This window comes from Mustelus asterias, chromosome 8 (assembly GCF_964213995.1).
Source record: "Mustelus asterias chromosome 8, sMusAst1.hap1.1, whole genome shotgun sequence".
Taxonomy (NCBI): Eukaryota; Metazoa; Chordata; class Chondrichthyes; order Carcharhiniformes; family Triakidae; genus Mustelus; species Mustelus asterias.
Window position 1 is genome coordinate 104,426,462 of NC_135808.1, and position 14,931 is coordinate 104,441,392.

A 14,931-nucleotide genomic window follows, 5' to 3' on the forward strand; every position below is an offset into this window, starting at 1 on the left:
CCTGGTGTGCTCCATGTGCCTATCCAATAACCGCTTAAATGTTCCTAAAGTGTCTGACTCCACTATCACTGCAGGCAGTCCATTCCACACCCCAACCACTCTCTGCGTAAAGAACCCACCTCTGATATCCTTCCTATATCTCCCACCACGAACCCTATAGTTATGCCCCCTTGTAATAGCTCCATCCACCCGAGGAAATAGTCTCCCCTCAGCCTCCTCCGCTCCAGAGAGAACAGCCCTAGCTCCCTCAACCTTTCCTCATAAGACCTACCCTCCAAACCAGGCAGCATCCTGGTAAATCTCCTCTGCACTCTTTCCAGCGCTTCCACATCCTTCTTATAGTGAGGTGACCAGAACTGCACACAATATTCCAAATGTGGTCTCACCAAGGTCCTGTACAGTTGCAGCATAACCCCACGGCTCTTAAACTCCAACCCCCTGTTAATAAAAGCTAACACACTATAGGCCTTCTTCACAGCTCTATCCACTTGAGTGGCAACCTTTAGAGATCTGTGGATATGAACCCCAAGATCTCTCTGTTCCTCCACAGTCTTCAGAACCCTACCTTTGACCCTGTAATCCACATTTAAATTAGTCCTACCAAAATGAATCACCTCACATTTATCAGGGTTAAACTCCGACTGCCATTTTTCAGCCCAGCTTTGCATCCTATCTATGTCTCTTTGCAGCCTACAACAGCCCTCCATCTCATCCACTACTCCACCATTCTTGGTGTCATCAGCAAATTTACTGATCCACCCTTCAGCCCCCTCCTCTAAGTCATTAATAAAAATCACAAAGAGCAGAGGACCAAGCACTGATCCCTGTGGCACTCTGCTAGCAACCTGCCTCCAGTCCGAAAATTTTCCATCCACCACCACCCTCTGTCTTCGATCAGATAGCCAGTTGTTGCAACTTGACTCAGTAAAGGCACTCTTAGTTCTAGGTTAGAATATTTATGGGTTCAAACTCCACTCCAGGAATCATAGAATCCCTATGATGCAGAAGCAGGCCGTTTGGCCCATCGAGTCTGCACTGACCACAATCCCACCCAGGCCCCTATCTCTGTAACTCCATGTGTTTACCCTAGCTAGGCCCCTTGACACTAAAGGGCAATTTAGCATGACCAATCCACCTAACCCGCACATCTTTGGACTGTGGGAGGAAACCAGAGCACCCGGAGGAAACCCACGTAGACACGGGGGTTTTAATAAATTGAACATATGTGGTGACAATCCCGAGCAGCACTAAGGGTGTGCTACGTTGTTGGGTGAGATGTCGAGAGATGGGGTGGCACAGTGGTTGGCAAAGCTGTCTCAGCGCCAGGGACCCTAGTTCAATTCTGGCCTTGGGTGACTGTGCAAACTTCACACACTCTCCCTGTCGGCTCTGGTTTCCTCCCATAGTCAAAGATATGTGGGTTAGGTTGATTGGCCATACTAAATTGCCCCTCGGTGTCAGGAGGACTAGCAGAGTAAATGCATGGGGTGATGGGGAAAGGGGTTGGGTGGGATTGTTGTTGGTGGAGACTCGATGGCCTGAATGGCCTCTTTCTGCACTTAGGGATTCTGAGGTGTAAAAAGGTACAGTGGTGCTTTTTCCAAAAAAGGTTATTGGATTATTCTGGTCAATTATTATACTCCAACTCCGTTAAAACAGAAACTGGTTATTCACCTTTTTTTTGTGAAACCTGCAAATTGTCTGCCAGAAATAAAAGCAAAAATAACCTGCAGAATCTGAAACACTCAGCAGGACTGGCAGCATCTGTGGAGAGAAAAACGAGTCTGTTTGACTCTTCAAAGCTGAATGGGAGTAGAAATGTGGTGGGTTATACAGTTGGAGAGGGTGTTGGAGAAGGCGGAACAGAATATAGAAGATGAGGGATAGGTGGGAGCTCTGGGCAAATTGACAAAATGTCAGGGACACAAGACAAAGGGAGTGCTGGTGCTGTTAAAGACTGAAGAAGGAGCATAAAAAGTAAAGCACAGAATGCGTTAATAGCAGAACATGGGTCAGCATACTGTGAAAGCAAAACTAGTTACAGATGGCCCCCTGGGGGAAGGGGGAAATGGAGGAGAGAGTTCATGGTCTGGCTAATAATGACTACACTTCACAAATAATCTGAAGCTGTGAAATGGTTTGCAATGCTCCATTGAAAGGAAAAGTACTTGCTTTTACGGAGTGCCTTTCATGTTTATGGATTTGAAATCTTTTGCAGAACTTGGTACTTTTTGCAACGTAATCATTGTTGTGGTGTAGGAAATGAAACAGCATTCTGCTTACCACAAGCTTCCTCTAACATCCAGTGTGATAGTGACCAGATAATCTTTTGTCTTTTTAAGTGATCTTGGTTGAGGGCTGAATATTATCTATGATGCTGTCCATGCCTTACAAAATACAAGGGGTGATTAAGGTTCGCCTAGGGGTAAACCAGGCCTTGGTTTAACAGCTCCTCTGGTTAGTCCGCACATCCAACGGTGCAGCACTCCTTCAGCATTTTTGCTGTTTTTTTTGTAAGGCTTTCTGATCCAGTCCAGTACTCTGAAATGGTAATAGTCATTCTAGTTCTGACCTGAGTGTTTGCTGCCCAATGAAGGGGGTGGCACAGTGGTTAGCATTGCTGCCTTGCAGCGCCAGGAACCCAGACTTGGATCACTCTCTGTGTGGAGTTTGCACATTCTCCCTGTGTCTGCGTGGGTTTCTTCCGGGTGCTCCATTTTCCTCCCACAATCCAAAGACATGCTGGTTAGGTGCATTGGCCATGCTACATTCTCCCTCCGTGTACCCGAACAGTTGCTGGAGTGTGGTGACTAGGGGATTTTCACAGTAACCTCACTGCAGTGTTAATGTAAGCCTACTTGTGACTAATAAATAAACTTTACTTATCTGCTGCTGTATCTCACCACCCTCTGCACCTTTGCTTGTTTCATGTTTGTCATGCATGCTGATGCCTCCTTATTTGTGCAGTTAGCCCAAAATGCACTATTTTGCTACAGGGTTTCCCAAACTTTGAGTCATGGAACCCCTAGTGACCTACCAAGAGCACCAGGGAACCCCAAGCATTCCCATAATGTCGGCACCCCTTTTTTCTTTTGCTGTGAAATAGCTAGAAAAGACATCATCTCGTTTAATTTCTGTTTGCACCTATATTTATGTATATATTAATTGGGTAATAATTGAAAAGTTCTCTGATTTTAAAAATATGTGAGCTTTTATTATTATTAATGGGAGGAATGTGCTGGAAAGCTGATTTTTCACATCAGTCACAGGCACCTTGTCCTCCCTCACACGCGCACACTCGTTTATCTCTGTCTCATTCTCGCACACGTCTCTGTTGCACGTTGATGCACCATCAATTCACAAGGACTATAGCGAGTGTGAAATAAAACGGGCTTTTAATCACAAAGAACTGGAACACACCCTTGTAGCTAGCCTGGTCCAGACTGAGGCAGAGGGGAGGAACCGTTACCTTTATACCTCGATCAGGTGGAAAGGGAGGAGTCTCGGGTCAGGTGCAGCAGGGGTGTGTCCAGGCATATAACATGTAGTTACAGTGGGTCACCACATACATTCACATGTGCACATCCTCCCTCTCATTCACAAACACCCTCGCGTGCACAAATGCACCCTCCAGCTCCTTTACCAAGGCCATGCACAGCCTTTCCTCACCGCCATCGCCTAGCTTCCAACCAATCACCTCAGCCTCCCTGTTGGTCACTGGCTATTCTGCCCAGCAACAGCAAGATGGAATAAATCAAATGGGCCAATCGGACCAAAGCCCCTCCAAGCACTGGATGCTGACGGATTGACCAGTTCAGTAAACCTACCGGCTTCCAGTGATCCCAAGAGGTCCAGCTCTGGCCCATTTGATTTCTCAAATTCTGCGTGTTGAAATACTGGTCACATGGTGGCCACCAGCTTCGCAGACCCCCCCGGAGACCCTTCAAACATGGGAGTTTGGGAACCCCTGTTCTGCTAAGTGTGGAAGATGGGGAGGGTGTCGTTCGGAACACACACTAAAAGTTGCGAAGGAAGTATACACTTTCAGCAGCTCACCGTAAAACTTTGAGCGTAAATTTAAATGGGAGCCCATCCGATATATGGAATTTCAGATCTGGTGTGTATTTTTCAAATGACAACTCAAGGATAAGGTTTCAATCCATCAGTACCGTGTAGCAAATTGCACTGGAATAGCTCCAAGTAGCAGTACAAATGGAGTTATGGACTTTGTGCTGTCCAGTTTATTTCTGTAACTTTTTTTTAAAAAAGTACATCAGATAGTAAAGGAAATAGCTTGAGAGATTCGCAATCCATCATGGGATGCTTTTCTTAAAGATTCCAAAGCATTATTGTTAAACAGAAGAGTATGCAGCTTATGGTGCTATGTAAAATGAATACATCAGTTTTTATTCACTGTTTGAATGCGAAACATGACATCTAATGTATAATCCATTCAGGTTCCAGTATGTTATGAACTTGCATTCAGTACATTAAAATTTTGAACAGAGACTATTAAAATGATGGCTGCAAACCATGTGACATTTGGCATTCTGAGCTCCACCATGTCCTGATCCTCCAGTAAATACCTAATTATATATCGATTGTCATAGCCATCTGGGGAATTTGTTTAAGGATAGATCAAGAACAAAACACCTCCAGCCTTCCAGCTGGCCCATATTTCTGTTTCACCATGGACAAAAACATCAATACTCTGTGCTGAATGGATCCCATCAACCTTCCACTGTATAATGATGGTCCCTCATCCAAACTAGGACTTTGACTTCATGTGAGTTGTACTAGCTCATTTTGTTGTCTACTTTTAATAACGGAAGATCTTGTAACTCCCTTCCCATTACAGTCCCTTGCTCTTGTTGTTTTTTCTATCCTCTCATTCCCATCAGTCCCTAAAAATCCACGTTTCCATTATCTGCTTCCTTTCTGCTATTAGCACTTGCTGAACAATCCTGAGTGTGCCAATACCTACACTAGCCAATTTAAGGTAATCAGTCAAGCTGATAATGTGGCTCATAAGTTTGCTAGAAGTGATATACATATGCAGGAACCTGTTCTCTGCAAACAAAAGAAATATGTTTAAACTCTGCCTTTTTTTGAATTACTTGGGAGCATGGGAAGCCAATAGTTTCCATGGCAACGCCTGAGCCAATCATCTCCCATTGTACAAATTGTGATTTTGAAATTTGGCATTCTTGTGTTTGTCCCAATGAGGGCAAGATGAAAAGCTTCAGTAACATGTCTCACTTTTCAGCAATATTCAAGTTCTGTACTACCAAGAGACCTCTGACTTTCCAATTCTTGGGTCAGTTACTTCCTTATAGTAGGAAACATTTGGAAGGATATGCATTCCCTTTCTCCCTCTAAGCACTCTGCTGTGTCATGAGCTTAGAGTATTTATTACTACAAAGGTTTGGGAGAAGATCACTTGACACGAGTGGATGCAGTTGGTTCATCACCCACTGGCACATGGTGGAGGGGGGGGGGGGGTAGTTGACTGTAAAAATGATGGTCTTTAAGTAGGATGTGAGTTGGCACTGGTCCATAGTGATTAGTTGGACTAAACTAAGGCATGAAACATCCCTGCAGCAAGGGTGAATCATGGTGGCCAATCTGTCTCACCTCATCTGGTTAAAAGTGCTGGGAAACTTAACAGTATCAAAGAATGATGTGCAATGAGGAAAGTAAGTTCTTCACTAATTAGACTTTTACACATCCGTGGAGGCCTGCATGGTTGAGGTTTCTCCTTCCCTGGTTCCCCAAGCTTCTGTCGGCAATAGCTATATTCATCTACCTGTCTATCTACGCTTTATCGCTCTGGAATAAAAACAGGACTACCTTTGTTTTTTAAACAATACAAATTTGTTCTTGCTGCAGATGAAATTTGAGGGATGCACTAAAGACATTTCTTAAGTTAACTTGCATGAAATGTTGCAGGTTTCTGTGACTCCAGCAGTTGAAAGATGTTGATGCTGATGACCAGAGCAGCAGACTATAGTATGATCCATCGATCTTTCCCACTGAGAATTTTCTTCTGTTTTCTACTCCAATTTAGGAAATTCTACAGCCGGCCCAGCAGTAATGATGCCCAGTGATACAACGTCACCTGCATTCAATTTGTCAACAACTATAATGGAATCCACTAACTCTGCAACAACAGTAGCCAGTGGTAACATTGCCCCTCGCATTTCCATTGGAAGCACTGTGGACATCGTCACTACTCCAAGCTTGAGAAGTGGAACTGGCTTTAATTCATCAGCAAATTCAACTGTCAGCACCCTGATTGATGCTCCAGATATAAATGATGTGACCAAAAGGAATGGCATGGCTAGTGACTATACAAGCATGGCTAGTGACTATACAAGCATGACTAGTAACGATACAAGCAGTGACTTTCAAGCAGGAAATGAAACAGAAATCCGTGCTAGCGTACCAAGTCCTGCAAGTAGTCCAAGTACAAAATCGGTGAATGTCAGTGACCCTGTTGTGACTGAGGGAAATGGACCTGCTACTGAAGTTGGCCTTACTGTCACAACAGCCCCACAGCAAATGGAGACATTGGAGAAGATGGACTCAACTGCTACTGATTCTAGACATGAAACCACAGTTCAACCAGCAACATCTTCTGCCCAGAAGGAATCAAAAGGTAAGGCTTCTACACTATATTTGAACAAAAATTACATGCAAATGTTATTCTAGAAGCCACTTGTGCTGTGGGTTCCTGGAATAATGGATTGAAGCCCTTAGGTTTTCGCCCTTTTGGGATCTTAAAATTGTAGAAGTGAAGCACATTATGATAGATTCTATATATTAAAACCAAAAGTCACCTAAATTTTATTTGTTTGGAAGACCAGCTTGGCATAACACATGCTGAGGAGATGAGAGAATGAAGATGCTATGGATTTCTGAAGATTGTGTTGGCATATTGATTATTTGTTGTAGGAGTGCGATATCCAAGTATAAGATGCTCTGCTCATCTCTCTGCATTTCATGATATTGTGTTTCCCTCTTCAATTGTCTGTCAGGGTCTCCCATTTTCGATGACAAATACAACTAGGAATAAGAAATGAGGTGATTTCCTGTTGGTTTCTCTGTGCAAGCTTAAAGGAAACACAAGTCCTCTTCCCAACCATCCACTGCCTGTGAGCAACCATTTGTCCCTCAAGGTTCTAGCTCCTGGAGACATAGTCAGAGGTTTACAGCATGGAAACAGGCCCTTGTGCCCAACTTGTCCATGCTGCCCTTTTTTTTTAAAACCCCTAAGCTAGTCTCAATTGCCTGCATTTGGTCCATATCCCTCTATACCCATCTTACCCATATAAATGTCTAAATGCTTTTTAAAAGTCAATATTCTACCTGCCTCTACTACTACCTCTGGCAGCTTGTTCCCGACACTCACCACCTTCTTCTGTGTGGGGGAAAAAAATTGCCCCTCTGGACCTTTTATATATCTCCCTTCTCGCCTTTAAACCTATGCCCTCTAGTTTTAGACTCCTACCTTTTTGGGAAAAGATATTGACTATCTAGCTGATCTATGCCCCTCATTTTATAGACCTCTAAGATCACCCCTCAGCCTTCTGCGCTCCAGAGAAAAAGTCCCAGTCTATCCAGCCTCTCCTTATAACTCAAACCATCAAGTCCCGGTAGCATCCTAGTAAATCTTTTCTGCACTTTTTCTAGTTTAATATCCTTTCTATAATAGGGTGACCGGAACTGTACGCAGTATTCCAAATGTGGCCTTACCAATGTCTTGTACAACTTCAAGACGTCCCAACTCCTGTATTCAATGTTCTGACCAATGAAACCAAGCCTGCCGAATGCCGCCTTCACCACTCTGTCCACCTGTGACTCCACTTTCAAGGAGCTATGAACCTGTACCCCTAGATCTCTTTGTTCTGTAACTCTCCCCAACGCCCTACTATTAACTGAGTAAGTCCTGCCCTGGTTCAATCTACCAAAATGCATCACTTCGCATTTATCCAAATTAAACTCCATCTGCCATTCGTCAGCCCACTGACCCAATTGATTAAGATCCCGTTGCAATCCAAGATAACCTTCACTATCCACTATGCCACCAATCTTGGTGTCATCTGCAAACTTACTAACCATGCCTCCTATATTCTCATCCAAAATACAGTGGACCCAGCACCGATCCCTGAGGCACGTTGCTGGTCACAGGTCTCCAGTTTGAAAAACAACCCTCTATAACCACCCTCTGGCTTCTGTCATCAAGCCAATCTTCGCTGCCGAAAAATCGCTAGTTCCACATTGGCCATGACTCATAACTATGGCACCCTTACCTGAGCCTGGGATGACCCTCAAAAGGGCACTGGGACAATCATCCCCTGACTGGCTTCAATTCCCAACTTGGGTCACTGTGTGGAATTTGCACATTCTCACATTTTCCGAGTGCTCCGGTTTCCTCCCACAGTCTGAAAGATGTGCTGGTTAGGTGCATTGGCCATGCTAAATTCTCCCTCTGTGTACCCAAATAGGCGCTGGAGTGTGACGACTAGGGGATTTTCACAGTAGCTTCATTGCAGTGTTAATGTAAGCCTACTTTTGAAAAACTTTAACTATTATATGGCTGTGAAGGGATAATTGACTACTTACTGAAATGGAATGTATTTTAAAGATGAGGCATTTTCCCAGCATCTTATAAATTATAATGCCAATAGTGGGAGGTCAAAATGATTGAGATGATGCAAAATCCAAGTTGAGGTTCTTAACGGCCACTCCCTGCTCAGCCTTGGTTTTGTGGCTGACATTAGGAGTTTGGGGGCGGGGGAGATGGGCAAGTCTCCTCGGGCAGAAAAGAGGGGGCTCCTCACTCAGACTGTCTGCCCCCATACAGCCCCTCTGGGTGCTACCACCCCCTCCAACAGAGCTTCTCCATTAAGACTCCCCAGTGATTTAATTTGATTTAGTATTGTCACATGTATTGGGGTACAGTGAAAAGTATTGTTTCTTGCGCACTACACAGACAAAGCATACCATTGATAGAGTACATAGGGGATATATTCACGTTGGAGAAAGATCAGCTTTCTTTGCAGATTATTGTGCAATTGGTAGCTCCTTCAAAATTCTGATGGCAGCAGGGAAGAAGCTGCTCTTGAGTCGGTTGGTACAGGATCTCGGACTTTTGTATCTTCCTCCCGATGGAGGAAGATGGAAGAGATTATGTCTGGGGTGCATGGGGTCCATGATTGTGCTGGCTGCTTTTCTGAGGCAGTGGCAAGTGTAAACTGAGTTGATGGATGGGAAACTGGTTTGCCTCGCCTGCCCTCCCCACACTTACCTGGTCCTGAATGTATAATCTGGACTTAAAAACCTTTGGGTGGCATGGAGGGAACTGCTGCCATCTGAAAAATCCTGCCTGCCATGCAAGTTTTTAATAAAACAACATCCTTTGTACTGATGCAAAGTATTTTCGGCTAATAATTGAAACTCGGCTCAAGAACTTAAATTCAGCTGTGTACCTGGCACTCTCCTTGACAATGACCCTCTATGGTTATTTATAAACAGGCCGAACACTACTTGTCATACTGAGCACATTGAGTTACTGCAATGTTTTTCATCAAGTCTTAAGCTGAGAGTTGGGGGAAGAGAGAAATCACTTCCTGAGTTAACAATGCCTTTAGGGTAGCTGAATAATTTTATTACAAATGAGCATCTCTTGTTTTGTTTTTAAAATTCAGCCAATGTCACACCAACCACACAGCCTCCAGTGTTTGAAACGGTGTCAGTGCAACCAACTTCTCAAGGTTCCACGAGCACACCAACTACGGTGACATCCAGTGGCTCTGGAGTGATATCGAGCACGACTGTGGCTGTGCCCACCAGCCGTACGAGAGCCATCGCCACAGTGAAAGTAGCTGCCACAAGTAGCGCAACAATCGACAAAGCAACCACATCATTTTCTGTGCAGCATAGCGAAGAGGATTTGGCCAATACCAAAGAGATGGTGAATGGTGGGTGGTGATTTTAACAATCTGTTTGTATCCTATGAGGAGACCCGTCATAGAGTCTAAACACCAGCAAAGACTAGTTAACCGAATGGTCTATTTTATCCGGTATACATGATGTAATCTTCATTCTGTCAAGTTGCTCCATTTACTGATTATTTGGTATAGTTTGGAAAAAGTGGAATGGTAGGAAACATACTCGTGGGCAGTAGTGCATTTCTTTGCTTTGAGTCAATTACTGTTTACAATTTGGTGAAATAATTAGAGTTCAATGTCTGAGTCGTGACAAAGTGAATATATCCACAAAAATCTATTTATTTTGGGAAACTGTTAAGCTACCCATATTTCTCAGATTCCTCCATTCCATTCAATGGACATGGACAGATAGAGAGAGAGAGAGAGAGAGAGAGAGCTGTGTAACCCGCAGATTTTAAATGATCCAGCAACATAAAAGTGTGGAATGCCATAAATGATTTGGTCAATTGATCCTGTTCTTTATCGTTCTTCTATAATTTACACTGCCCTCAGTTTATTTGGTTTAGTTTAATTGTTTTTCAAAGAGTTGGAATAGACTCAGAGGTATACAGCACAGACAAAGGCCCTTTGGCCCATCATGTCTCTGCTGGTCAAAGACAAATCACCTAACTATTCTAATCCCATTTTCCAGCACTTGGCCCACAGCCTTGTATATCTTGGTATCACGAGTGCACATCTAAATACTACTTGTGTTATGAGAGTGTCTGCCCCCTATGAGGAGACACATAAACACCAGCAATGAGCTGCACCAAATGGCCTCTCAGGCAGTGAGGTCCAGTCTCCCACTCCCCCTGACACTGATCCCTCCACCAAGAGGAAAAGTTTCTTACTGCCTATCTACGCCCCTCATAATTTCATACATTGCACCAAGGCAAACAATCCCAGTCTATCCAATCTCTCTTCATAACTAAAGCTCCGACTCTGGCAAATGCCCTGGTAACATTCTATCCATTGCTATAACATCTCTCCTATAACTACACACAATACTTTAGCTGTGGCCTAACCAGTGTGTTTGGTTCCAGCATAACCTCCCTGTTCTAACCTTTATTAGCTGAAGCATAGAGTTTAAGTGTACCATACACCTTAACCACTTTATCCACCTGTTCTGCTATCTTAAGGGACTGGTGTACATGCACACAAAGGTCCCTCTAATCCTCAGTGCTTCCCAGGGTCCTTTCGTTCATCATGTATCCCCTTATCTTGTTTGTCCTGCCCAAGGACGTCGCCTCAGACTTATCCAGATTGAATTCGGTTTGCCACTGATCAGCCCATCTGACCAGCCCGTCTGTATCCTCCTGTAATCTTAAGACTATTCTCCTCCCTATTTACCACTGTGCCAATTTTCACATCGTGAACTTGCTGATCAATGTTCCTACATTCAAGTCTAAATCATTTATATAAACCACAAATGGCAAGGGCCCCAACACTGATCCCTGTGGGACCCCACTGGACACTGTCTTCTACGTCAGAAAAACACCCCATGACCATCGTCTGATTCCTGCCATTCAGCCAATTCTGGATCCAATGGCCCACTGCTATTTCTTATGAGCCTGTATTCTATGTAATCTTTGTTTTTCATTTTAAAAATCGAAATAATCGCCCTTCTACTTTCTGAACTTTTTAATGCACATTGTCTTATAGGGTGAGGTTATTTGGGGGGGGGGGGGGGCTTGCAGAAACTTTGGGAGCAGAGTTTGAGAGACTGCCGCAAACAGGAACCTTTGTAACGTTCTTGGAACATTCAAACTATTGATAGTTTTGCTGACCCTGACTGCCAAAGGAAATGGGGAAGTTAGTTTTGGTAAGCTGACAATTAGACAACATGAAGGCAAACCAACTTGATATAAGACTGTACCAGTGAAAGTACTTTTTCCTTTTGAACAGGGAAACCGGTTTCTGGCCCAGTTGGAGCCAAAGTGGACCCTCTTGTTATAGGAATGATCACAGTTTTCTTTATAATTATTGGTGTTGTTTCAATTCTTGGATTTCTTAAGTACCGTCAGCGAAACAACCAACCAGAGTTCCGGCGCCTTCATGAACTTCCAATGGTAAGATGGGATTGAAAGTTACTGTCCTGACACTTTAACTCCTGTGTTTTTTTTAAATTAATAGCGTGGAATCTTTAACATAAGCTTCCATTTCCCAAAGAAATATGTTCCTTTCAGTTGTGTACCTTTATTCCTGTTTAATGCCATTTGCTGCTGTTTGCTCTGTAATGTTTATTGATGCTGTAATTATGTGGCATGGAAATGGTATTCTTTAGTGATAAACTGATCATTTGATCAGAGGTAATATTTTCTGGTTTTGTGTGTTACTCAAGATGAATGATTTATGAGTAACCTGAAAATCACATTTTAGATCCTACATTATTAGTGGGATGGGAATGCAGCATTAGATTTAGAATGGTGAAGGGATATATTGATTTCTTTACATAGGATTATAGCACAGACAAGCTTTTTGGCTCAGCCAGTCTACATAGTGTTTATGCTGCATTTGAGCCTCCTCCCATTATTCCTCATCTAATTCTGTCATTGTTTTATATGCTTGTCTAGCTGCCCCGTAAATGCATCTGTTATTCACTTCAACTACTCCCTGTTGAACACCCTTTTTAAATGTTTCCCATTGTTGTTCTGCCTTATTTGCCATTATTGTTGCCCGTTTTTATTTTTGCAGCTTCTATTTTCAGGTCCTGGATTTGTCATATTTATAGCCTTTTCCAATTTGAAGCTTACAATGTTGTGGTCACTATTGTCTAGATGTTCCCTTGCATTTATTTCTCCTATCTGCTCTGGTTCATTCCCCATTACTAGATCCATTAATGAATCTTCCCTCATTGGGCATTTTCCCTTTTGGGCTATAAAGGAGCCCTGGACAAATAGTAGGAACTCCATTCCCTCACCCTTTACCAATGTCTTCTATCTAATTAATATTGGAGCAGGTGAAGTCCCCATGAATATTAGTTAATCATTTTTACACATCTATATGTTTCTTTTTCTCCCTTCCACTGTTAGGTGATCTGTAGACTATACCTATTAGTTTACTGGGCCCTTCAATATCTTTTATCTCTATCCATATGGTTTTAATTTTTGATTTGCTGATAGTGGCATCCTTTTTCTCTACTGTCCTTATGTTGTCCTGAAAAAGTGCAGCTACTCTGCCTCCCTATTTTCCCTGTCTATTCTAAATTTATTATACTAATGTTTAATTTCATTACGTAGGATTACAGCACAGACTGGCCTTTTTGGCCCAAACAATCCATGTGGTGTTTATGTTCCACTCAAGCCTCCTCCCAATTTTCCTTCTTTAATTCCATCATTGTAAACCTCTTTCCTCTCTCCTTGTGAGTTTGTCTAGCTTTCTATTGCATGGGTCTATGCTATTGACTTCAACTACTCCCTGTTGAACACTTTTTAAAAAAAAATGTTGTCCATTGATTGACATTATTTGCCATTATTGTTGACCACTTGCAATGTTTAATTCTCAGTCCTGATTTTCCTATAACGATCTCTCAGTAATCCCTTTTTATATATGGTTCCTCACACACACATGATTGCCTCTAGCCCCCCTGTTTTATTGTGAACATCTTGTGCATTGCTGCGCAGACATTTTCTCTTTTTTTGGTAGGATTTCTTTTCACATTGTTCATCATACTTTTAAACACTCGTTCTCTTTCTTATTCCCTTGCCATCAATGTTATCCCTTACTTTGTTCTTTCCCGTGTTCTTCTGCTGTGCTTTGTTAACATTTGAGCTGCTTGCTTTTCTTGTAGATCCCTCATTCCCTTATTTAAAGCCCTTGCCACCTCTCTCTTTACCTTTTTTTCATTTGATTACGGATCCCATCCCATTGGTACAGCTCCTTCCTATCCCAGAACCGGTGCTAGTGTCCCCATGAAAAGGAACCTCACTCTTCCACACTTTAGCCATGTAGCAGTACAATAATTGGCTTGAGAAGTTTGCCGAATTGGTACAGTAGTAAATTGACTCCAGAAATCTTGTTGGCATGTTTTAAGTAATGATGAGTATTTCTTATAAATCTGGATTAGTTTATCGGCTGGTGAAGTGCCACAACATTCCATGGGAGGGGCAGCGATTTGGTTGGGTTTGCATTAGTGAATGTGCACTAATGCTGACCCTTTTATGTATTTTTATTCCAATTCAATCAAATCTAGTCCAATTCAGAGTCTCAACAAGAGACATTTCCGATCCAAGCTGACAAGACAGGGCGCTCACCTCCTGTCTTGGTTTGATCTACATGATCCAAGCTGATTGGAGTAGGCATTGCTCCTCCTCCAAGGCTTGATCTCATTTGCATCTTAGAATCATAGAATCCCTACAGTGCAAAAGGAGGCCATTCGGCCCATCGAGTCTGCACCGACCACAATCCCACCCAGGCCCTACCCCCACATATTTTACCCGCTAATCCCTCTAACTACGCATCTCAGGGACAATTTTTAACCTGGCCAATCAACCTAACCCGCACATCTTTGGACTGTGGGAGGAAACCGGAGCACCCGGAGGAAACCCACGCAGACACGAGGAGAATGTGCAAACTCCACACAGACAGTGACCCGAGCCGGGAATCGAACCCGGGACCCTGGAGCTGTGAAGCAGCAGTGCTAACCACTGTGCTACCGTGCCACCCCTAAGCCTTAGCCAAAAGGCCGAGATGCCGCTTTTAAAAATTGCTTCAAATGAAGCTAAAATGTAACCTAATGACTTCAACCAAGCACAGCATGTCGATACTACACTTGATCTTAGCCAAAAGGCCGAGAAGTGTTGCCAGAATGTTCAGAATGGCGCAGATATTTTCCTTCAGTTGAAATAGGAGTATGCTCACGTGTCTTCAACCTACACTGTCTATAGCGCCTCTTTATGTGGGCATGAGGGTGGTGGGGGGAAATCTGTTTTGGTGCAGA

The 14,931-nt window shown here is 43.3% G+C and overlaps 1 protein-coding gene and 1 non-coding gene across 3 annotated transcripts in view; one reads left to right on the forward strand and one right to left on the reverse strand.

Moving 5' to 3' along the window:
* The window catches only part of LOC144497412 (uncharacterized), a 62,797-nt gene that overhangs the window by 41,123 nt on the left and 6,743 nt on the right, over positions 1-14,931 (forward strand). Inside the window, exons 2-4 of one of the 2 annotated variants that reach the window (XM_078218648.1) lie at positions 6,068-6,658; positions 9,711-9,983; positions 11,898-12,061. In XM_078218648.1, coding sequence (XP_078074774.1) covers positions 6,068-6,658; positions 9,711-9,983; positions 11,898-12,061 — 1,028 coding nt within the window. The remainder of the gene's footprint in view (positions 1-6,067; positions 6,659-9,710; positions 9,984-11,897; positions 12,062-14,931) is intronic. The other variant, XM_078218650.1, reaches the window with a different exon arrangement.
* On the reverse strand, positions 14,605-14,793 carry LOC144498061 (U2 spliceosomal RNA). Its single transcript, XR_013498628.1, has one exon. It is a non-coding gene; the product is annotated as a U2 spliceosomal RNA (small nuclear RNA).